The sequence below is a fragment of the Portunus trituberculatus genome, chromosome 40, assembly GCF_017591435.1.
Source record: "Portunus trituberculatus isolate SZX2019 chromosome 40, ASM1759143v1, whole genome shotgun sequence".
NCBI classification, from domain to species: Eukaryota; Metazoa; Arthropoda; class Malacostraca; order Decapoda; family Portunidae; genus Portunus; species Portunus trituberculatus.
The window spans coordinates 24,084,918-24,109,471 of record NC_059294.1 but is presented as its reverse complement, the minus strand read 5'-3'; the positions used below and the strand labels follow the sequence as shown (position 1 = coordinate 24,109,471).

The window sequence follows — 24,554 nt, the reverse complement described above, 5'->3', positions numbered from 1 at the left end:
AAAGTAATCGCTGTACCTTACTGGAAGATTTATCCGTTATACCTTGGAGAGGATATAAAGTCTGCTAATAACTTATTTCATAGCACAATTTCATAGTTTATAAACAAGAGGAGTCATTGTGTTTGGTGTCTCAGGTAGGTGTGAAGTTGGCCATGATGCTGTGTGTGCACTGGGCGTACGGCCTGGCCACGCTGCTCTTCATGCTGCTGATCTACGTGTACATCGGTCAGGCAGCGCCTGGGGGACCTCCTGGCATCGCGACTGAATTCGTCTTCCTCTTGTGGATCAAGAACAAATTTCTCGCCTGCGTCGGGTACGTAAACCACTCGGCTTGGGTAGATGAAAGGGGTGTCTGTAAAGATTTAAAATCAGTTGTTGAATTTTCATTCGTAATTTTTATCTCTATCTTCAGCAATTAAAACTTGTATCTCTTTTGCACGCAGGCAGCGGCCGTCGGAATATGACCAGGTGGTGGTGACGCCGCTGCACCCCGGCGTGGAAGTCACGGCCAACCAGCTCACTGAGGAGAACGAGGATTTCGCTGCAAGGTCCCGTTACCATCAATCAGCTCCGGGTGGAGCGCTTCCGGATATGCCTAAGCCTGAGTGAAGCCCTGACCCGCCTCACACTACCTCGCCTCACCTGTAGGCCAGCAGATGCACCTGGTCAGCTTAATTACAGACGCCCGTATCACCGAGCGTTGAACTTCATTACTGACATCACAAAAACCCTTTTGATGGGAGGAAGGATGTCACAAAAAACATCATCGTCGCCTGTATTCTGCTTCCTTCAGCAACAATCCCGGTGATATAAACATACACGAAACCACGAATCACTAACTAGTAACGAACCATGCCACGCCTCCCTTACGCTGTTCAAGTCTCATAGAAGGAAGGCTACTTAGTACGTCGTCCACGGCGCCAGAACAGCGTCCCTTTGCTATTATAGTGTGTGTGTATAATTCTTATCATCGACGAGAGCGAGCCTAGTCCATCGAATCCGTAGAGGTAGACGGTAATTTATTTCAAACAATAGAGACTCACATCCCCTCTCCCCACCCCTTTAATCATTGATCCACTCTTTACCGTCTGATTCCCATACTCCAAACACTAATTCTGTAATGCAGAGTTATATTCAGTCTCATTCGTACATCCATTCTTACCAAGGTTCCCTCACTTGCTCATATTCTGACATAAGCTGAGTGTGTCAATTGTCTCTGAAGCCAACATGTGAAGCCATCCGAGGTTAGAAGAGCGAGGAACCAAAAGAGTGAGGAAGGTTTGTGCGAGTAATTAACTTGTATAGGAAGGACAAGAAAAGAAACAAAAATCACGGGGTGTGCGACTGTAAAGTGTAGTACATTATCATTATTTTCTTCACTGTATTCACTTCGTATGTTCGATAACAACAATAACAACAACATCAACAACAGCAGCAGCAGCAGCAGCAGCAGCAGCAGCAGCAGCAGCAGCAACAACAACAACAACAACAACAACAACAACAACAACAACAACAACAACAACAACAACAACAACAACAACAACAACAACAACAACAACAACAACAACAACAACAACAACAACAACAACAACAACAACTAACACTACCACCACCAACAACTACTACTACTGCTGCTGCTACTGTTGATGATGATGACGATGATGATGATGATGATGATGATGCTCGTTCTTTGTATGAAATCAGTATGTTCGCTCAGAAACAACACTGAATGGTGTATACATATGTTCATAGATCATGTATTTCAGTTTCGAAGCAATTACAGGAGGACGTGGCTACAGTGTGAGGACGTAGGACCAACACACACACACACACACACACACACACACACACACACACACACACACACAACTTTATATCGTTACGGAACTTTAAAATATTGACGTATTTACCTATTTATTAATTAATCGATCTTAATTTTTTCTTTGCTATTTTATGCTAGGTACATTATTTCATCAAGTGTTTTCTTGTGACATATAGATGATTAGTAAAGAATCTTGTAATTCATTTATTTATTAACTTATCGAATAATTTTACTTACTCTTTTATACATTCATGCATTGATTTATCGCCTGTTGCGTGTGTAGTCTCCAGTGTGGGAAGGTAGACAGGAGATTGCAGTTCATTCCCTCCTCCGTGGTGGGTACGCTGCTCCTCTGATCTTATCCATTAACGTTAACTCACCAATCAGCCTCAGATGTCTGGACGGCCTGATTAGGACTGATCTGATGCGTGGAATCAGAGCGGGACAGTCTATTTGTAAGAAGAAAACACAGTCATGCGTGTTCTAATGTTTCTTATTTCCTTACTGAACTCCTTATTACTCTCGTAAGAGACAAATATTCAATTTCTCTCTATAACTAAAATACATTGGGTGTGGGAGGGCTTCGTTCAGAGTGTCCTGTCGAGTACCGGGTATCGTTCTTCTGAGTGTTCCGACAATTTATCTTTGGAAATCTTGCTCCTCAGTGTTTTGTGTTATGTGTTTCTACTAAATCTCTAAAAAGACCTTTCCTGTCGCAAGAATCAAAGGAAGAAAGACTATGCAGAGCAAGAGACGAATCCATGCCATGTTCCTCTAGGCAGCGGTGACTTCCTCCTTGCCTCCGCGTGCTGGTCTGTACACCACCTACTAAGGTGTTCTTCCGTCACTACTAAACGCAAATACGTTGATTACCCTGAATGATTGGTCTCTTGTTAAATAGATGTGAGATCAGCCAGTGGGGGTTTCGAAAAGATAAATTTAGTGGCAACAAGGCTAAAACAAATGATATGTGGTATGATGGACAGTTTGTGCAAGTGCGAAAGACTTAGAACTACGTCTTCTTAAGACAGAACTCCAATATTGGACCACCGTCCAAAGAATTCGAAAGAAGCCAGGGAGGATTGCACGATTCCCCGGCAGCCACACCCTCCGGGTATGGATGTTGCCTCTAAAGGGTTCTACAACCTCAACACTTGCTTCAGTAACTAGTAATGACAGCTCATTCATACACGAAGCTCACGGAACGTCATTTAAGAAGGAATGCAGTTTGTAAATACCTGCCTATTAATTACCTCTATGTGCTGACAGTAGTTGAATGAACACTCACACAGCGATCATAAACTGTGGTGTTCCTGACGCACGCACTGCTCAGCCGCGATACAGGTGCCCGGGCCTAGGGTCAGCACTCAGCGCTCAGAACATCACTCACTCCCTGATGTCTCGCAACAAACTCTTGCCATTCTGAAGGTATTCATGCTACAAAACAACCGAATCGCCAGCAAAAGTCAAAACAAATTCATCTAAACATTTATTCAATGATATTCCTCACAGTGCTGTACTACTTGATGTGTCGCAACTTTGTCCCTTTCTGTGTTCTTGATGGAGTAGACAAACACTCGCTGTCCGCCTCGCGTTTCACTACGGACATAAATGGGACGAGGCGGCTCGGACCTGGTCAGGGTGGAAATGGAAGGCGGCCCCGGCAGGTTGCCCCGCAGCTTGTGCCCAGTAGTAGCGCCTCCCGTGTAGCTGGTCAATGTTCAGTGTCGTGCGCGGCGCCCGGCCCACCATTCTGCTCTGTCTTTAACTTGTAGCCCATCTATTAAAACGTCTATTCACTTTGGACTTTACGCCCTGGAAGCTGGGGCCCAACCTAATGTGTCGTGCCTGAGTCTCTGGTTGAGAACGCTTATCAGCTCCCTGGAGACTCGCAGCTACTTTCCCGCCGCTACTCGGGCCCGCGTCAGTAGTTTAGAGTGAGTGTGAGATACCAAAATTAAAAGATACTGTTTACAGATGAATATATATATGTGTTATAAATATATAAAGATATGTGCTATACGGATTTATTTAATGTTCTTGAAAGTTGTCTTATATTATAATCAATAAATATTTTTATATATTACTCTTACTTCTTTTAACACCTTACTCAATCAAAAGTTCTATAACTATAGTCGTTTTCTTTCAGGTAAATATCTAACCATTAATTATTGCTTTGTTTATGTTCACTGCTTGACGCCATTATTTCCTCTTGAGACATTCAAGCAACATCCATAATGGTGTTTCAATGCTTCCCGCGAACAGGCGTCAACACATTCGGTCCCCTTCAGTCCCACGCCAAGCGTCTTGGAGATTACTGTGGTGTGTGTTTGTGGGGTAGCTTGGAGTCGCAGTTCAGCTGAGCCAGAAAACGCTCATATGAGGACGGAATAATGTTGGAATGTAGGTTTTATGGAATACATTAAACAGGAGTCGTTAGCGTGCCTCTGTGTGGAAGCGACTTTGGTGGGGAGTAAGGAAGTGGATGGCTTTCATTTTCTTCCCGGATGGAGCGCGGGGATGAGAGCGATTATTCTTTTTGTTCAGGACTTTCATCTATATCTATCTCTCTGAAACTTGTTTTCTGACTCCTGACAGAGACTCTGAAGGTTAACGAGTAAAGAGAATCTCTCTCTCTCTCTCTCTCTCTCTCTCTCTCTCTCTCTCTTGACGGTCACCTGAGGGTCGCCCAGCCAGCACCCTCGTTACGGAGTGAGTTCAGAACTCATTGACCGATCTTCTGGTAGGACTGAGACCACACCACACTTCACACACCGGGAAAACAAAACGGGAAAGCGAGACCACAACTCGAATTCCGTACCTACTTACTACTAGGTGAACAGGGGCTGTAGTACACATAAGAGGTGGTTACCCAGCCATTTGTTCCACTACAGAAAGATCTTAGATCCCTTCTTAAGGCGGGTTCACACGTGCCAATTTGCGACTGTTTTTTTTTTTTTTTTTTTTTACGTACTTAGAGTTTCCTACTCGCAATAAGCGCCTAGCGACTGCAGAAAGCAGTCGCAAATCAAGACTAACATGTTGGTCTTGCTAGTCAATTTGCGACTTTATATACATCGTGACATCACTTAGTAAGTTTTGAAAATGTGGTCTCCAGAGATAGAGAAGATGTTAGAGTTGTTGAGGGAAAAAGAACACATCTGGGACCCCAGAAATTAATTATATAGTAAAAAAAAAAAAAAAAAAAAGCTTGCGTAAATCGTCGTTCGACGAAATAGCTGCCACTCTACAAGGGCACAAGGGCTGTTTCTCTCAATGTACGGTGTTGTTGGAGGTGAGGATTGAAGACTTGGCCGGATCTAATTTAATCGCAATTGTGCATAATCTTAAGATTAACAATTTTCTTACGACGTATCCACAGGCATTTTCTTTTCTGTTGACTCTTCCGGTACACCGAAAAAGAGCAACCACAGTTTCTGCATCGTCACTGGAGGAAGAAATTTTGGCGGGTAGCTGTGTGTTTATATTCACTTCCCGCCAAGGCGCCAACTAGTCGATACTTTCCAGGCACTACATCTGACACTTTCCGACAAGAAGGGATGAGTCGGAAACTACGTACGTAAAATAACAGTCACAAAATGGCACGTGTTAACCTGCCTTTAGTGTGTGTGTGTGTGTGTGTGTGTATCATTAAACCACAATTGAGCTTTTATTTCCTAATTAATTTAAAAAATCTGTGATTTCGAACATGTAATTTTGCCATCTTTCAACGCCTCCTCTCCCTCTTCTTGTGGCCTGCATCGTTTGCAACCAAAAACCATTGTTGTATTTTAGCAGATCTCCACCAAAATGTAAATTATTAACTTAAAAAGAAAACTATTTCAAGACACATAAAAATCATACAAATATACTTGATTTGTTATGAGAAGCAAAATGAATGGTAGTCTTTGATGTTTCATTACCAAGACAATGGGTAGATGGCAGTAAATACAAGACCGTCCTGGAACCAGGACAGCACCTTGAGTCAGCTGGCAGTGACGAGGCAGACCAAACAACATAGGCCGCACCGCATCACCCACGGCACTGCAGAAACCGCTCGGATTGCAGTGAGGCTACCGAAGCACAGGATATCGGTGTGAGGGCACAGCAGGCAGGGGAATAGTAAGGAAAGCAGCCCAGTGTGTGGCGTGAAGGTGTCTGATGAGCGCCGTGGCCCAACCCAACCTGGAGGATGAGCTGCGTGAGTATTTGTGTGGTGGTGTGGCCTCCAGGCTACTGTCAGGGGGCGACGGGTGCAGCAGTAAGGTCAGATGTGTCTGTAAGGTTGAAAGGACCTGTGTGATGCCTCAGGCTGTTATCAGGTGTTGAGAGATGCAGCAGCTAAGTCAGGTGTGTCAGTGTGATTGGGGCGGTGTAGTTTATTGTTCCTTGACAGATTTATTGGTATCCTGTGTTATTTTGATTAACAGTAATCTCCAAACTCTTCATCATATACTTCTCATAATTCATACCATCGAAGCCTTGCCCTGTGTTGATGCTTCCAAGGTCACACTGAAAACTGTACTGCAGTTTCGTGTCTCATGTTAGTGAAAGGTAATCGAAAATTAGATTTAGCTGAATATTTAACATTGTAACCAAAGAGGTAAGCTTCTCCAGTAGGGCTAACATATCACTTCACCATTCAAGTCAGATTTAACTTCATTGGTCTAGTCTCATTCATGTGACAATGACAAGCATTCCAAACTGGATGTTGTAACCTCATAGCTGGGGCACTCCTTGAAAACATACTTAACTTTAGCACAGGGATGAGGTTTGTAATTAACAACATTTAATGAAGCTGTAGTGGACATTAGTAATTGGTCAGCTCAGCCAGTAGCAATATTCGATTACTTGAATACTGTATATGTAGGTAGATGCACTGAAGTTCAGTTCAGCCCCACAAGTCTCTGATAACGACAGAATATGTTTATTTTTCATCATTCATTAAGAGATTATTATAGCAAAAATTTGGCATTTTATGAACTCTTGAAAATTCATAACTAACACAGTAATGACTTTTCAGCAGATGATGCATGGGAAAAAAATGTTCCAAATAACGAGATTTAATATAGGGTACCAGTCATGTGTATGAACTGTGCATTGCAAGAGGTTGCAGTATCACTCTGGCTGGTAATGTATGTTATTGATCATAATTGCACCTATAGAATACTTCATGATCCTCTTGTCCAAACATAGCATTGCTTCATACTTTCATTGTCCGACAGTACTGGTGGAACGAGTCTTCCTTCGCATTGGTTCAGCTGCCACCGATGATGCTCTGCAGGAGGAACTGCACAAGTTCTTGGCCCCCGTCATCCTCAAACTGGCCTCCCCCCATGAATCTGTCAGGAAGAAGGTATTTAATGCTTCTTTGGGAATAGCAGGCTAGGAATTCACAAGTTAGAATATGTTGGATATAATTTGAAAAAAAAAAAAAAAAAATCTTTACCGTTAACTGAAAATTCCAGATACTTTGGTGAAAGTTTAGTGTAACTGTGTATGTGTACAAATATAAGTGTAAAGATATTTACTTTGATTTCTGTTTGTTTAACATGACTAATGTTTTCTGGCAGGTAATGGAATTATTGATTCATGTGAATCGTCGTGTTAAGGACCATGAGCACATCCAGCTGCCAGTGGAAGCCTTGATGACCCAGTACCAAGACCCTGGTGCTACTTCCTTTGTGACAGTGAGTCTTATGTGATCACACATACTTTTAGCTTATTGGAATTGATATCTTCATCAGTACATTCCTTATATTAACTTGGGAGTTTATATATATATATATATATATATATATATATATATATATATATATATATATATATATATATATATATATATATATATATATGTTGTGTATAAAGTATTGTAGTGGATGAGGCAGTGAACGTGGGATTGGGCAGATGTCCACATGTAGGCTCAAATCCTACCAAGTACAGCCTTGAAACTTTGCCATTTGTCGAGTGGTTTAAAGTTACCTACATGTCACCATGATACCCAGGTGCTAGGTGGATACACCAAAGATACACTTGGGTGGTGATATTGGCCCTAATATGGGTACCACTATAAATAGAAGTGCCTGCACCACTAATTGGTGGAAGCTTAACAGTGCTTCCAATACTCATCAAATTACCCACAGGTGCTATAGGCCAGGACATAAAAAATAAATAAGAAAAAAATAACCCTAGTCTGGATGGGCTTTAAGAAAACACTCTCTGAGCAGCCTATGCCACCACAACACAAGATAGCCATTCATTTACTGTAGATTTAGAGGTTAAAAGAAAAGAAGTTCTTATATATGTGAGGTTACCATCAGGAAAGCTATTCATAATGTATACTTAGCAGTAATGTATCAATCTTCCAGAATTTCTCTATCATCTACATAAAGATGGGCTATCCAAGGCTGGATATCAACAAACAGGTGGAGCTGCTTCCCTTGATGCTGAATTGCTTGGAGAACAAACCAGCACAACACCAAGATGGGTAAGTATGGAGTAGAAAAAATATTACACAACTATTGAAATGATGTAGGCCTAAACTCCTTGGATGTAGTATGGTTGTCCACGATGCTGATCCATTTCACCAAGAATTCACAGGGATAAGACTGTGTATGTGTGTGTGTGAGTATGTAGTGCCTCATCTGGACCATCCTTTGTGGGACAGCCTGCCTTCTTTATAGATGGGTGGAATCAGTGTTTGTTTCGTAAAGAATGTGATGTTGCTAAAGTTATTTGTTGTATCAGGATTTGAACAGTTTCTTCGTTAAACTTGCAATTATTTTGCAAAAAGAGATGCATTTCATAAGTTTTGACTATTTTTCATCTGAATATTTATATTTGTTTTAAATTTTTTTCATTATCTTACATGTTATTTTTCCCAGGAACTCAGTGCAAAACATGACCAGCTGAGTTTTTCCATTGATGAATTTTTATTTATTAGTAGATAACATTTGTTTATGGTCTTGTTACTTGCAGATTTATAGATATCTGCTCTCCAAAAAATAAGGTTCACTTGAATTGTTGTTTTACAGTTTGCTGCTGCTTATGGTGCCTGTTTTTGGTCACATGAAGTTTCCAGATACAGCTGAAAAGACTGCCTCCCTCTTTGGTCTGCGTGACAAGCCTGCAGTGGCCAAACTGTTGCTTGACTTCATGTTGGATCTTTTGCTGCTGCCATATGGGTTAGTTATTTAGCTTAGGTCTTTTTTCTCATTCAGTGCAGATAGTTCATATCTATTCATTAGTTATTAGATGCAGTTGTTAATCTACATCTAATTATTGATGCTCACTAATGCCTTGTATTTGCAGTGCCACTCCACTGTCTCAGCTGAGGACTGCAGACACTCCTCAGGACAACAGTGATGGGCCACCTGTGCCTGGTGTGCCTGCAGGGATGAGTTTCTATACATTCAAAAGGGTAACTGGTGACTTGCCACCAAAACCAGAAGACTTAGAAAAGCTGAAAGTCTGTGTTGTCAAGTTCCTGAGTTCTGATGTGCTGCCTCCCTCATCCGTTGCTCTGCCTCTGATCATTGGTGCAGCAGATACTAGATTTTCTGTGGCCAATGCAGCAGAATTACATCTCAGAAGGATTGATGGAAGTATTGACTGGGATGCCAATCCTATTATTGCTCCACTGTATGTTCTGTTCTTAGGAACATTGATACCAAAGGACAGAATTGCACAAGACAAATTTAAAAATCCTGGAAACACAAGAATCCGACTCAAGCTAATGCCTTACTTTCTAAAGTCAAAAGAAGCTTGCAATTATGCACCACTTGCCCTGAAGGTATTTTTTGAATGTCTGTGGGGTCAGAACACCAATGCAAAGTTGAAGCAGCATGGTGTTACATTCCTCCACCACATGGCTTTCAATGCTGACAAGGAGAAACTGTCACCTGTTGGAAGTGTCCTGTTTGGAGGAGTGGTGAAAGTCATTGAAGAGGAAAAGTGTGATGCCAGACTTAGATCCCTGGCATATGGAGCTCTGGCAAAGCTGTCTGTTAAGCTACCCAATCTTCTCCTTTCCCATCCTTCACAGCTTCATTACCTTCAGACCTTGATGAATGCTCTTACTCAGGAAGAAGGTGATGTACTATTAGCTGTCCAGGAAGCTTTGTCTATGGTGGCTCCTGTGTGTAAGCAGCTGAGTACTACAAGCCAAGATGAGCTCTGCATTCTTTTATCAGAGCATGTCTTGCACCACAATGCACAGTTGAGACGTACTGCTGTTCACTATGCTGCATCAGTGTTTCCTCAAGACCATGTCCCATCTCGTTTCATTTTAATGGTGGCCACGGGAGATTCGTAAGTCTTTTTTTAGTCATTAATTTTCCAACTTTTTATTATTTACAAAAATGTAGCAATTGCTTCTCAAAAGTGACAAAATATTTTTTTATATAGTTCTCATTGGATGGTTCCCACTCTTGTGATTGTGTATCATTCATTTGCTATTTATGATATAGTACATCAGATGGAAATCTTTTTTAATCCTGTTGAATGTATTTACTATCTTTGCCAGTCATGATGACATTCGATTGGAGTCACGACGGCAGCTTTACAAGCCAGTTAAGGAAGCTAAAGATGGCACTCCAACCTATCATGCTCCACCATTCACTGCAGTAATCAAATATGTCATGGAACGTGTTGATGCTCTCCCAAGAAGAAAATGGCTTGATGTTGCCAACCAGCCTGTCCCTTTCTCTATACCAATTATGGAACAGGCAAGTTATTACTTGCCTTTCACAGTAAATCTAAGTAATCTGTAATCATTGTCCTTAACAATGTATGTTCTATTTCCTCAGATTTCATATTTTCTTATATACATCATACATAAACTAAAACTGTCTCCCCCAGAAAGGGGGTTAACCAAGACAAGGCACACAACTTTTACATTCCTTATCATTCACATTTATCTTAGCCCAGTGGTTGTTTATCTCTTTATTTATCAATTTGTTTTGATTAGTCAATATCTTTAATCATGTTAATATTTCCCAGATTTTGAGATATTTGGAACATTGTCTGGAAGTAGAGGCTGGAAAACAAAGTGGAAGAGAAGAAGGCTTGTTTTGGTCTGATTCACCAGCTGTTGGAAAACTTGTAAAGAAGATCATCAATGAACATGAATATAAAGTTTCTTCAGGGACACAAGAGAAGAGTAAGTTTATACACAGCATGCAGAATTATATTTTTCACTTGGTTGGAGTGGAATGTTCTGTTCCTGCCATGCTTCTTTATTACTACTTAGTTTTAACCTGAGTTGTGTTCCAAGGCGCAAGATGGAACTTGCTGGAAACAAAAGATCATAACCTTGTTTAGAAGTCATTCTCAGCCACAACAAATGAAATGAAGAGATGAAATATAGTACACTTGAGTTTTATGCTTGCTTTCTTCAGAAGGAACAGCACTAAACTCAAGGATTGTGAAACTTGGGACATTGAGAGCACTGGGAAAACACTTCTTTATTCAGGGTGCATGTGTGTGTGTGTTTTATTCTTATATCTGGTGTTTACTTAGTATTTACCTTGTACTTATGGGAAAATACGTGTTAATGTTGTTCCGTCTCTATATCTTTTCCAAAACAAAGCACCTATAGCTATTTTTTGTGTGTCTTCTCATGTCTTTAGTGGAATCCCTGAAGAGGATGGCCATGGCAAAAGAATTTAGTTTCTTCCCTAGTTAATGCATTTCTCCTTACAATTTTTAGTACTATCAGACTACTTCCATCTTCAGTGTCCAGTGTCCTGGACACATGCCCTTCCATTTTTTTAAATCATGCAAGAAATATATTTCCTGCACATTTTCTAATTCTCAGCTGTTGCCCTGCAGGTCCAAACCCTTTCATGAGATACATTGGGTTTGCTGAGCTTGCTGCCAATGCCTGGTCTGCAGTGGCCATGGAATCTATCCTGAGGGTGGTGGCCATTGCTCCTGACCAATTATCTAAACACTATACCTTGAAAATGGATTGGATAAAGGTATGAGGAGTATGGCAGCATGTAGATTACCACCACTGTGTTTTATAAATACTTCTTGCACTAATTTTTTTAAACTTTTGAATATATTTTTACACCTTGTTATTATTTGTATCAAGAAGCGATCTATTATTTTTATTTATTTATTTATTTCAATTTTTTGGTCCAAATTGAATAACTTGACTAATATAAATTCATATCTATCTATTTATCTATCTATCTATCTATCTATATATATATATATATATATATATATATATATATATATATATATATATATATATATATATATATATATATATATATATTTTTTTCTTCTTTTTCAGAAATTTATACTAAGAAGTGGTTATTGTGGAACAGTAGCAGCTCACCTGTTTGGAGTTGTTGCCGGTCAGGTGCAAAACCAGCAAGAGTTTGAAAAAATTGTCCAACAAGTTACTAATATAAAGAATTTGGTAAGTTGAAGACAGCCTTGATGTACCGAATAAATGTGACTTGTAGTTATCTTCCCCTTCTGTGCTGTGTTGATCATGAATATAACTGAGGCCTTGTGATGCAGCGGGTGGACAGTCAGGAGTGCAGTGTGCTGGCGCTGGGCCACAGCTACTCGTACAGTATCAATAACATGAAGAAGATGGGCGTGCTCCTGGAGGACTGGCCTGCCTATGAATCTGTTGTTCAGGAATTGGGTAATAATGATCTGACTTATGTGTTACCAATTATTATTTAAAATGTTAATATGTAATCAATGCCACTTTTGTAAAGAGAAGTCTTAAATATGGTATAATTTCAGAGAATGTGCACACCTCTATTTAGTCTTTTCTTATTTGATAGAAATTAAAGAAACCATTTATTAACTTATTTTTTTGCTTTTGTTATTCAGTTAAAAAGCTGCTGTTTGAGAACAGTCCCATTCAGAATGCCCTTGTGTTGGCTGTGGGGAGATGGCTCGGCAGGGTCCTCTTCCACTGCCTGCCGGGACAGAAGAGTCTGGTGATAAAGACGTCACTTTGCTTGCCCTTGTGCAAACTCTTATTAAGATATTCAACAACAAGAAGCTTCCATCCAAAGTAAGTTTATGCTGTTTAGAATTGTATGTTGGTGGGAACATTCGGAAGGTAATTGTGGGTGTCAGGAAGAGCTGGAAGATGAGTGGACTATGGCAGAAGATTGGGAAGTTAATGAGTAACAATGATCATGATCTGGTACGGGTGGCTAAGGATTGCTACTGAGTCACTTCTCTTCTTCATATCTGTTGAAGGTCATAACTTGAATATTTGGTGTTGAGGGAGTGCATGTAGTGTATATAATAGAGCTCAGTGCAAAAAGGGCAGAATATCTATCCAGAGCAGGTGTGCTCTTTCTTCATAACATTAACCATAACCTTGCAGTCTTTAGTTTGAATAGATAATTGATCATTAATTAGTTAGTCAGTTATTTCACCAACAATCAATTCATTGCAGGTTCGTGAACAGGCTATCTCTACTTGTGGGTATCTGTGTGTGGGGCAGCCAGAAATTTCCCACAAAAAGAAAATTTTAGAAGCTTTCTTGGCATTAGCAAAGGAGGTAAGTGTTGAACAAAATCCAAATCATGTACACAATGGAGGAAAATCAGTTTCATAAGAAAACAAATAAAAAAAGTTGTCAAAAATTTGTTGCAGAGTAAGACTAGTGACTTGTGGTGGGACAGGCTGACAGAGGAAGGAACATAATAATGAAAGAGACATATTCTCAGCTTCATGATTTGTTATGGCTAGAAGCCAGTCTTTCAAGTTTTGTAGTAATTACTCTCTCTCTCTCTCTCTCTCTCTCTCTCTCTCTCTCTCTCTCTCTCTCTCTCAAATAGTTCTTTCTCTGTTTCCCAGTATAGATACAGCATTTCATAAAAGATGCTTTACAAATATGCTCTTCCTTCATTTAAGGGGTGTCACACTATCCTATAATACGTGGAACACAGACCATGGTTCTTGGTGCGAAACTAGGAACATTATCACACACAAGTTGCCCCTGTTCTTGCTTTGTGAAGCAAACGGCCCAGCAACCAAGACCAAGCCTAATCAAAACAAACCAGAACAAAACTATGCCACTTATATCTCGATCTGTGCTTCATGCTGCCATTGCACTTGCACTTCCTGTTACTGAAAAAAAGGAAGAAGAGAAGAACCGAGAGGTGCGTGGTGGCAACTATGGAGTCAGGGATGGTTGCCATGAGCCCAAACTATAGATACAATATACATATATTTTATCTTTCTAGATTGATGAAACTTTATTTAATATTCCAATATGGAAAATTTAGGCACATTCTTTTTAGGTTGAATAATAAGGTTTTATTACATATTTTATGTTTATTTTCTTATTGGGATAGCATACAAAGAACTGGATGAACATGAAGCCATCCCAACTTTGCTCCACTAATCTTGGAAAAGTTCCAGCTATCTGTAGCAGGTGTCACTCATTCCACGGATCATAGGCCAGTGTGATACCCCCTTTGCATTCATGCACCTCACATCACTTTTGTTTACCTTTACAGACCAATGAAGTTGAAGTTCATTTTGCTGTGGGTGAGTCATTAGCTGACTGTTCTCTTGGCACTGAATCTCCATCAGCAAGAAACTTGTGGACAGATGAAGATCCCTCCTTAGTGGAGGCAAGTAAAGTGGCAGATGAAAATATGGAGGAGGTACTGTTACTCAGCTTTTTTACAATAAATATGATAAGAGGAAAGAAATACTTGTAGAATTATATAATTTTTTATATTTTATTGTATTTATTATTAATGTTTTTTTTATGTATTATTCATTTACTTATTTACTTGTGTACTTTTCATGTATGTATGCTAATATTACACAAGTTTTCATTTATATTTTTATCTCTGTTTTCATGTTTTAGTAAATTTGTCTTCTCATCTTTCATATCCATTTGGGATTACACACTTCATCCCCATTTATTGGAAAATATAATGTATGCAATATTTTACCACAGGGTACCAGTGATGAGAAGGAAAAGGACACAGATGAGGCAATGGAGAAGGACTACATTGCCCCTGAAGGTATGTATTGTGTAGGAAGTGGGAATGTAGCCATAGTTGATAAGTACCTGGAGATTGTGTGTATATATATATATATATATATATATATATATATATATATATATATATATATATATATATATATATATATATATATATTAGAGATGTACCGATACATCGGTATTGGTAGTGGAATCGGCGGTATCGGCCCATTTTTTGGGTATCAGTATCGGCTTATTTTATGCCGATACTTCCGATACCTAAAAGGAATTTACTACTTAGTGATATATTCAATATAAGATATTGACGATACCAAATTAATATAATATGATGGTGATTACCGTATGTCATAGAATACTGTTTTCTGTGGTAATAAAGCCACAACCTAGAAATTTAGAATAAACTAAACTTTTTTCTATTTAATTGAAAAGATTAGGTGAAAGCTCATGTTTCTGAATTGGTCTACTAATGTGTAATGAATTAATATCAAAGGATGTCAGATTTAATTAAAGAGAAACATACACAACAAAATGAGTTTCTTTTGCTAATATTTTGTCTGTTTTACAATTTTAATAATTTTAAAAATATTTTTGATCGCCAAAATATCGTCAATAAAATTAATAATGAAAATGCACAAGACCAAATGGTCGCTAAAGTAGTAAGAAGTAAGAATTTAATTAACTGACAAGAATCAGAAGACTGAGAAGATATTCATTCCAATTACTGAGTAATTTATCGTTGCAAATGGCTTCAAAAAGCTTCTAGAATTGCTCCTATTTCCACAAACATTCCCAGAAGGACTCACAGCATCCCCCAAAACAAAGCCTCCCATCTGATAACGCTCGCCGTCCACCAACTCATCCTGGTGTCCAGTGCAGTAATCACTATAAGTAGTAGTATCAGTATCGGTAGTAGTATCGGTATCGGCCCAATTAGGTGGTATCGGTATCGGAATCGGCCAAAATTTTGGTATCGGTACATCTAAAATATATATATATATATATATATATATATATATATATATATATATATATATATATATATATATATATATATATATATATATATACATATACAAAGACAGGTGGATTGTGAAGTATCATGCTGATATGAGATAAACATGTTTCAGTATGTGAAAGTGATCAAACATTGTGCAAGTGAGTGGATGGTAACTGATGGTATACTGTATGTGATTTGTAATGATTGGAAAACATATTTGTATGATAAAGATTTGAAATATTGTTCAGGTGCTTCAACCCAACCTGAAGAAGCCATGGATACAAGTGAAGGTGGTACAGCTAGTGATGAGAAGACTGAAGACCCTGAGGCAGAGGTGTTGACATGGTTACTTGGACAGCTCTTGGACAATTATGTTCCTCAGACTCACCCAAATGTTCGGCAGGCAAGTCAACATTTTCATCAAAAAATAGAATTTTGCTCACTGCTTACCAAGCAGGAACTTTTAAACATTCCAGAACCTTTAGCTTCTCTTCTGATTTTACTAACTACATGTTTCCTCTCCTGCAGTCTTACTACACAAGAGTTAATGATTTCTCTCTCCTATTCTGGCTACCTCTCTAATGCAAGAGTTATCCAGTATTCTGAAGCTTTCATCTTTTTTTTTTTTTATAAATTCTGAAACTCTTCCCTCTTCTATGTCTATCTTATCAAATTTGAGACTTTAATTTTTTTTTGTTATGGATTATTGTTTTAGCTTTCTAGTGACTGGCACCTAAGTGGGCCTTTTTTTTTTCTTTTTTTTTATAATCTTTGTTGCCCTTGGCCAGTTATCTCTCTTACATAAAATATATTCATAATAACTTGCAATAAAAACAGGCTAGGCTAAGAATTCCAAGTGTCAGTAGCTCATTCATTGATTCTGCTGATGTCATGTTGCAAAGCTAACTGTGTGAAGATTTTTTGAATAGTTTTTCACTTATTTCCAGAACATGTATTCACCTGTCCAGTGATTTTAGTCTTATTGATGAAAGTTTCTTGCACAGGCCTCATGTATTTGGCTGCTTGCTTTGCTCAAGAGGTGCCGCAGAAAGCCAATAATTCAGCAGAAATTGACCAGGATCCAAGTAGCATTTATGAATCTTTTGGGTGACAACAATGGTAAGTATATATCACTTATTTTATTTCTCTTATTCACTGAAAACATAGTCTCTCTCTCTCTCTCTCTCTCTCTCTCTCTCTCTCTCTCTCTCTCTCTCTCTCTCTCTCTCTCTCTCTCTCTCTCTCTCTCTCTCTCTCTCTCTCTCTCTCTCTCTCTCTCTCTCTCTCTCTCTCTCTCTCTCTCTCTCTCTCTCTCTCTCTCTCTCTCTCTCCATGCAATTTAATTTACTAGATACATTACCAACAGCTCGTACTAAGTAATTGCTTGAGCTAAGACATCCAAGTTCCCAAGAATCAAAGTCAGCCATTGTCATACCACATGTTGTTGTAAGGGCACTAGGGTATATCCACCTTTACTCAGGTCTGTCATGAGGGAGGTGCTAAGAATTTCTTCATTATCCACACCGGGGCTCAGTGGTGTCATGATAGCTGTGTTGTAACACATAAATTCATTAGATGTTATATTAGCATCATCCAGACTAACTACCATATGTATTTGTATAATGTTTTCCTAGCTGTTCTTGAAGAGGTTAGTGGGTTACTATGGATGCCTAGAGCTATTCTTTTTAGCATAAGAAATGTTGATTATTATTGTATTTGTGCTCCATATCTAAATATCATGTTGGTAATGGAAACTTTATGTACTTTACTTTATTTTCAGACTTGGTTCAAGATGCCGCCTCCAAGGGCTTGGGTGTGGTGTATGAGTGCTGCTCTGAGGCCACCAGGCAGTCCATGGTGGAGAGTCTGGTTCAGACTTTGACAGAAGGAAAGCGCAGCATTCAGAATGTCACTCAGGACACACAGATCTTCAAAGAGGGAGAGTTGGGTGCAGCACCATCAGGGTAAATGATTGTTAAGGGATGATTCTCTCTCTCTCTCTCTCTCTCTCTCTCTCTCTCTCTCTCTCTCTCTCTCTCTCTCTCTCTCTCTCTCTCTCTCTCTCTCTCTCTCTCTCTCTCTCTCTCTCTCTCTCTCATTTAATCTTGCAAGTGACTCATCTCTCTTATTCCATCCTTCATTTTCACGAGCATACACTTTTTCTACTAACTCCTCACTCATTCCTTTCAGTATAGTCATACCATCTCATTGCATTTTTTTTTTTTTTTTTCATTTATTCTGCCATTCCACACTTTGCCTGATGAAAGAATTTTATTTAAAGATTTAATCGATACACTGAAGGTTTTAAAATGATATTCTTGAATTTCCTACATGTAACTAGTTCAAAAGTGTAGTGTGTAGAGATCGTGCAGCTTCACAAACCAACATTAAGTGAACAGTACTGATACATTTAAGTATATGCTAGTCTTTCAAGATTATATTGATGGTGATTATACATAAACCATTCTACATTGATAATAAAATAATCAACAGAGGTCAACTGTCAACATATCGGGAGTTGTGTTCCTTGGCCACTGATCTCAACCAGCCAGATCTAATCTACAAGTTCATGAACCTGGCAAATCATAATGCTGTGTGGAACTCCAGGAAGGTAAATCATGTTGTGATGTATGTTATTTTCATAATAAATGCATTTTTATCATGATATAATTAGTATGCATATGTGTATTTAACTAGTTTTGGTGTACAGGTGTGTAATCTCATAGTATCCCATCTCTTTATCCATTATCCAGTGTGTGTCTGTGTATGTTTGTGTAAACACACAATGTGTATGCATGCATACTGCATTTCCTTGAGTATTACCATAGTCAAATTCTGAAGGCCAAATATTTAGGCAAAAGATTGGGTGCCAACCTAAACATAAGAATCAAATTTCTTAGGTTGAAAATTCAGGAATCCAGCTGTGGCACCAAGAGGCAGCAACATCCCAACACACACTGCATATGCTGAACACCATGCTTGATGATATTCTTTTGAGCATCAGTGTAGAGAGTCTTATCTATAGACACTGTAAAATGTTTTGTCTTTTGTATTAACATATTACTTAACTATGCTTTCTTCTTCCCTAGGGAGCTGCCTTTGGCTTCAGCACCCTCGCCTCTCAAGCAGGCTCTCAACTTGAGCCTTACTTGCCTCAGATAATTCCAAAGCTCTTCAGATACCAGCATGATCCAACACCAAAGATCCAGCAACCTATGTCTTCTATCTGGAATGCTCTAGTCACAGACACTGCAAAAACTGTAAGCAATAAGTTCTTTGAGTATAGATATTATGTGTTGGATTTTACTTTGAAAAACTATTTTGCATTTAACACATTTCACTTGTGTTGAAATGTCTCATGGAGTGATTATTTCCTTGCAGGTAGAAAAATATTATCACCCAATCCTGAATGATCTTATAAATAACCTAACACATAATTTGTGGAGAGTTCGTGAGTCGTGCTGTAATGCTCTTTCGGATCTTTTGCGGAGACAACCTGCCTCATCTGCTGTTGATAGGATAAGTGAAATATGGGCTATACTCTTCCGAGTCCGTGATGACATCAAGGAATCTGTTAGATTGGCTTCAGATAAAACATTACAGGCATTAAGTAAAAGTTGCATTAAGGTAAGATCTTTGATTTTTTTAATACATAATTTATAAATGCATGATTTGGTATACAGTCACATCCAAGTGAATGGTGTATGTTGGATTGATAGCCTATCTTTGTCCATATCTATCCATGCAGATTGGTAAAATGTGGATATGGTTACATTTCAGCTAACCTGTATATTATCTAATTATGTGAATTGCATATGCTTTTAGGTGTGTGAAAGTTCTGGTGAAGAGAGTGAAAAGATGCTAAAAGAAGTATTGCCAACCCTTCTGACATCGGGTATCACCAGTACAGTGAATGAAGTCAGAAGTATCAGTCTGCAAACTGTATCTAAGTTGTGTCGATCAGGGGGAGCAATGGTGAAGCCTCACCTGGGTACTCTTATCCCAGCCCTTCTGGAAGCACTCTCAGGTCTAGAATCTCAGGCTCTTAGTTACACATCTGTGAGATTAAATGAAGATGACAGGGAGAAGTTGGATATTGCAAGAGTTGCAGCTGCACGAAGTACTCCGATGATGGACACTTTGAATTATGTTTTGCAATACGTTGATGTGGATGCTATGGAAAAGTTAATTGGAGGTCTGATTGATGTGCTTAGAAGTTCCATTGGTCTTGCCAGTCGAGCAGGTGCTGCTCATGTTGTGGAGACATTGACCCATACTTGCCCAGCTTGTCTTGAAAAATACACTGGAAAACTCCTTGCAGCACTTGTTAATGGACTGAGTGACAGAAATCCAGTGGTAAGAAAGCTATATGCCAATGCTATAGGTAATCTTGTCAAAACTGCAAAAACCTCAAGTATAGAGAAACTTCTTACAAAGCTGCAGTCATGGTATCTAGAAAAAGAAGAGGACAGCATTAGAATCAGTGCTGCTCTCACCATTCGAAGTATGCACTCCCAACACAGTGACATTATGAAGCAGCATGCAAGTCAAGCTATGCCTCTAGCATTTTTGGGCATGCATGCAGAAAAAACTGCAGATAATGACCCTAGTGGTGCTGCAATATGGGAGGAAATCTGGTCTGACAATACTCCAGGAACAGAATCTGCTGTGAAGCTTTACTTGACTGAGATTATCAACATCTGTGAACAGGCTCTGCAGAGCAATAATTGGTCAATGAAAGCACAAACAGGAAGAGCCCTGTCCACAGTTTCTCAGAAGTTAGGGTCAAGTATGAATGATGCTCTTGTTGTATCATTAGTTACACTTCTCATAAACAGTCTGCAAGGTAGGACATGGGAAGGGAAGGAATCATTAGTAACAGCTCTCTCCAATGTATCAGTGGCCACCAAGTGTGTGTTAGCCACCTTGAAGCACCCTGACCGAGATGAGTTGCTGATTGAAGAAGTGGTTAAAGTCCTCACTAGAGAGGCCAGTAAGGAAAAGATGGCTTACAAAATTCATGCAATCAAGGCACTCACTACTGTTTTAGATACATTTCAGATTGACAGATTTGAACAAGTGTTTGATATATGCCTCCCATATTTGAGACATGTAAGTAACTTTTCATTCATGTTATGTTTGCATGTTTTGATGTATGAAGATATTGATGATGATAATCTAATATCTGGTCTTATATTTACAAAGATATTGGCACTTAGTATATCCTATCTCTCAAATATTATATACTTTTTTTCCTGAAAGCTAATGATCAAATAGAAAGTAAATATTATAGACAACCATCATGTGTGATGAGTCACTTTTAGTGACACTATTTTTGTTTATCAATTAAAAAAAAAAAAAAAGGACAAGCAAGACAAGGATTTAGAAGAGGATGATAGCAGTAAAGCTGAAGCATCTTTGAGATGGGACCTCATAGATGAAATGGTTCACTCCCTGGGACGTGCCTGGCCTAATTCCAAAGAAACACAAGGTACTACACCAATACAACTTTGTTCTGACATAGTACTTATATCATGTATTATTACATTTTATTACAATGTTTAAAGAATGTCACTTGTGTAGAATAAAGTAGATAGAATACAGCCAGATTATTGCTAACACACATGACTGATTCAGTACTACAGGTAACTCTTGATTTACGCGATAGATGCGTTCCAAGAGGCATCGTGTATTTCAAAATTCGCATAAAACAAACTTGTAATTCTTATAACAACCAATAGATAATAGGGGGAATGTGGGATGTGGTCCAAATCGTGTATAAGCAAACCGATCGCACAAATTTTATTAATTTTGAATTTTTTTTTGGTCGCGTATTAACAAAAACTTATAAATTAAACACGCGTAAATCAAGAGTTACTTGTACTTACAAAAAATTGTATTTAGAAATTTTGGAAAAAATATAATTATGATACCAGTTGTGAAATTTTGTAGGCAACTATAGCAATTTTATATTAATAAGTTGTTATTTTCTCCTTTAGATTTTATGTAGCACTGTTGCAGAAAGGAGATTAATTTTCATTACCTCCATCATGATCGTTATTTTCAGAAAAATACAGTGAACGAGTTGTGGAAATGCTGAACAGCAGTGTTTCCCGGGTACCACGCAAGACCCAGCTGAGCATTGTCGGTGCCTTGAAGCACTTCTGGGCACGTCATTTTCTACTTCAAGAACTTCCATCCTCCTTGGGAATGCCAATCTTTGATCCACTGTTACATCATTCCTGCCGTATCTTCAACTATTGTTTAGGTAATCGGATTGCTTTTAACAAAATAAAAATTGCATTGTCTTTTTATGTAACTTGTGATATTCCATAAATAAGTAAAGTGAAAGTATTATAAAAACAGTTAGATAAGTATGGTTTGATGGGATGGCAGGTTACAAGTTCTAGAAAAAAAAATTTTTTAGTTGAAGCCAACTTCAACTATCGTTTAGTTGACTACTTACTGTAATCCACATTATGTTGACACTACCACAAACATGGCTATTTGTTGTTTTTATTGATTAGAAAAATTAATACAGGTGTTCACTGATGATGATTGAGATGAATAAAGACAATGAAATAGTTGTACTGCTAAACTTAGTGGACATATATGTAGAGAGGGGGGGATTGGGGAATGGACATATATATAATGAAATGGGAATAGATACAATATATAACAAAAGTGTGATTGAGATGAGTGTTAATTATAATTGTTCTCCATATGTTAGTATTAAAGAAAATGCTTATTATTTGTGGCTTACTTTGTGTTATTTTTATATGTAGTTATGGAATATTATGTATACATATACATATTATTATAGAATATCAAACTTTGTGTTGTCACTACAAGTTATTAAGTGGGCAGAGCTCCTAAGACCTTAGAATTTAACCCCATATGAGAACTGAAAAAGATGCCTATATATTTTTTATTTGTTGTGTGACTGCTAACTCAATTGAACCACATTTTCCTTTTAGGTGTTGCCAAGTATTACAGCCTGCGCAGGGAGTCCCTGGTCGTACTGAACGAGTTCCTGGAGAAGGTCAAAGGTAACTGTAATTAGCAGTCTGTGGTACGAAAATTAGTCTTGTCAGGTTTGACAACTTTAAAAATATTTTGTTATGAACATCAAAAACGTTTTTGTAGAAAAGGTAAAAGCATTATAGTCATATAGCATATCTCTCCTAAGATAAGGGTAAACCTGAGAAGTGATTTCAGATAACACTCTCCCATTTGCAGCAGAGAATAAAGTAGAGTTACTCATTACAGTAGCTTTCAAACATTTCCTGATAACTTTTACTGTAATCTTTGTTACACTGTTTTATTTAGAAGGATGGCAGATACCTCTTTGGTATCTGTAAATCACAAATGAGACCATTGTGCTAACAAAAGTGCTCAGTTCTTGAGAGAACAAGTTGATAGAGCTTGTCAGAACTTCTTTGCCAAAAGAGTGTATCTGAATCAAAAACTTTTAAAGATAGTAATAATAATCATGCCTTGGTAGATAATCACTGCCACAAGGAAAGTGCTGAGTCTGCACCCTAAATTGATGATTGCTGATATCTAAAGATTGAATAAATGTTATATTAATTCTACTGTATTATAGTTAATCTTTTTGTCACAGTGGAGTCCTCTCAGCACTCCTATACTATCAAGTTTGTAAGACTTTAAGAGGGCACTAATGAAATGTACTTTGTAATGACAGATAGTGAAGTGTTGGTGGTTCGGCTGCGAGTGGAGCTTCTCTCTGGAGTGGAGGAGGCTCGCAGGGATGCCCAACCAGATGTCCAGGCATTGGCAACCTCTGCAAACCGAATACTTCTTATGGAGACAAGCGACCACAAATAGCTATCAAGAAATATAACTTATTTTGATGATTGATTATTGATGTTTCAGTCCAGTAGTATTCAGTAGTAGATAATGCAACTTTTTTTTTTTTTTTTTTTTTTTTTTTTTTTTTTCATACATGAAAAGTGCATTTTGTTTGTTACATGTACAATACTAAAATATGCAGAATTTGTATTCACATACCCCAGATTTTCAGTTTGATATCTGTATCTAATTTTTATCTGCCTCATTTGATAATGACATGTCTTATGTAGTAGAAGGTGATTTAGAGAAATTAACACAATTATACTTTGTGTGTTGATGGCAATTTGGGTTTTCCAGGAATTGCTCAAAAAGTGTATATATATATATATATATATATATATATATATATATATATATATATATATATATATATATATATATATATACACACACACAAAAGGGCTTTATTAATGCCCAGGTTTTGTTTGATAATTTTTTCATAGCAGAATTTCTTTAGCAGAATTATTTGTATGATTATTAGAAAAATATAAACAAATTGAGCATTACGTAAAGATAAAAAAAAAGAGGGTTTCAGTGGATACTTATTTATTTATAATGCTAATTTTACTTAGTATTTAAAGAAATATGCATATGGCAAAATATTTTATACATATCAAACAAATTTGTATGTTATTCATCCTCAGTTTATTGTTTATACTATATCAACTTGAGGGTAGACCTGTTACCTACAAGAATGTGCATGATAGGTAAGTGCTTTCCTGCATTTCAGGTAAACAATAAGATCTTTTTCCTTGTTACCTACTATATATAAATTCTTACACATTTCCTGATTATTATAATCTTTAAGTGTGTGTGTGTGTGTGTGTGTGTGTGTGACCTTGTAAAACAGCCTT

General features: G+C 38.1%; 2 protein-coding genes across 3 annotated transcripts in view; both read left to right on the top strand.

Annotated features, from left to right (window-relative positions):
• LOC123516142 (solute carrier family 12 member 8-like) overlaps positions 1 to 1,482 on the top strand; it is a 57,699-nt gene extending 56,217 nt beyond the window's left edge. For both annotated transcript variants that reach the window (XM_045275273.1, XM_045275274.1), the window contains 2 exons: positions 135 to 313; positions 444 to 1,482. In XM_045275273.1, coding sequence (XP_045131208.1) covers positions 135 to 313; positions 444 to 609 — 345 coding nt within the window. In that variant the 3' untranslated portion in view covers positions 610 to 1,482. The remainder of the gene's footprint in view (positions 1 to 134; positions 314 to 443) is intronic.
• A 4,313-nt stretch (positions 1,483 to 5,795) lies between these two features.
• LOC123516080 (proteasome adapter and scaffold protein ECM29-like) lies at positions 5,796 to 24,485 on the top strand. The gene is given in 27 exon segments (XM_045275130.1): positions 5,796 to 6,023; positions 7,048 to 7,178; positions 7,396 to 7,512; positions 8,191 to 8,309; positions 8,857 to 9,006; positions 9,134 to 10,132; positions 10,347 to 10,548; positions 10,823 to 10,982; positions 11,654 to 11,802; positions 12,126 to 12,254; positions 12,359 to 12,488; positions 12,683 to 12,733; positions 12,736 to 12,869; positions 13,263 to 13,367; positions 14,332 to 14,481; positions 14,784 to 14,850; positions 16,077 to 16,231; positions 16,833 to 16,947; positions 17,609 to 17,792; positions 18,322 to 18,439; positions 18,918 to 19,088; positions 19,210 to 19,455; positions 19,654 to 20,940; positions 21,193 to 21,319; positions 21,896 to 22,096; positions 22,806 to 22,877; positions 23,534 to 24,485. Coding segments are annotated over 27 exon segments (5,652 nt in total). The 5' UTR covers positions 5,796 to 5,983; the 3' UTR covers positions 23,677 to 24,485.
• The last annotated feature ends 69 nt before the right edge of the window (positions 24,486 to 24,554 follow it).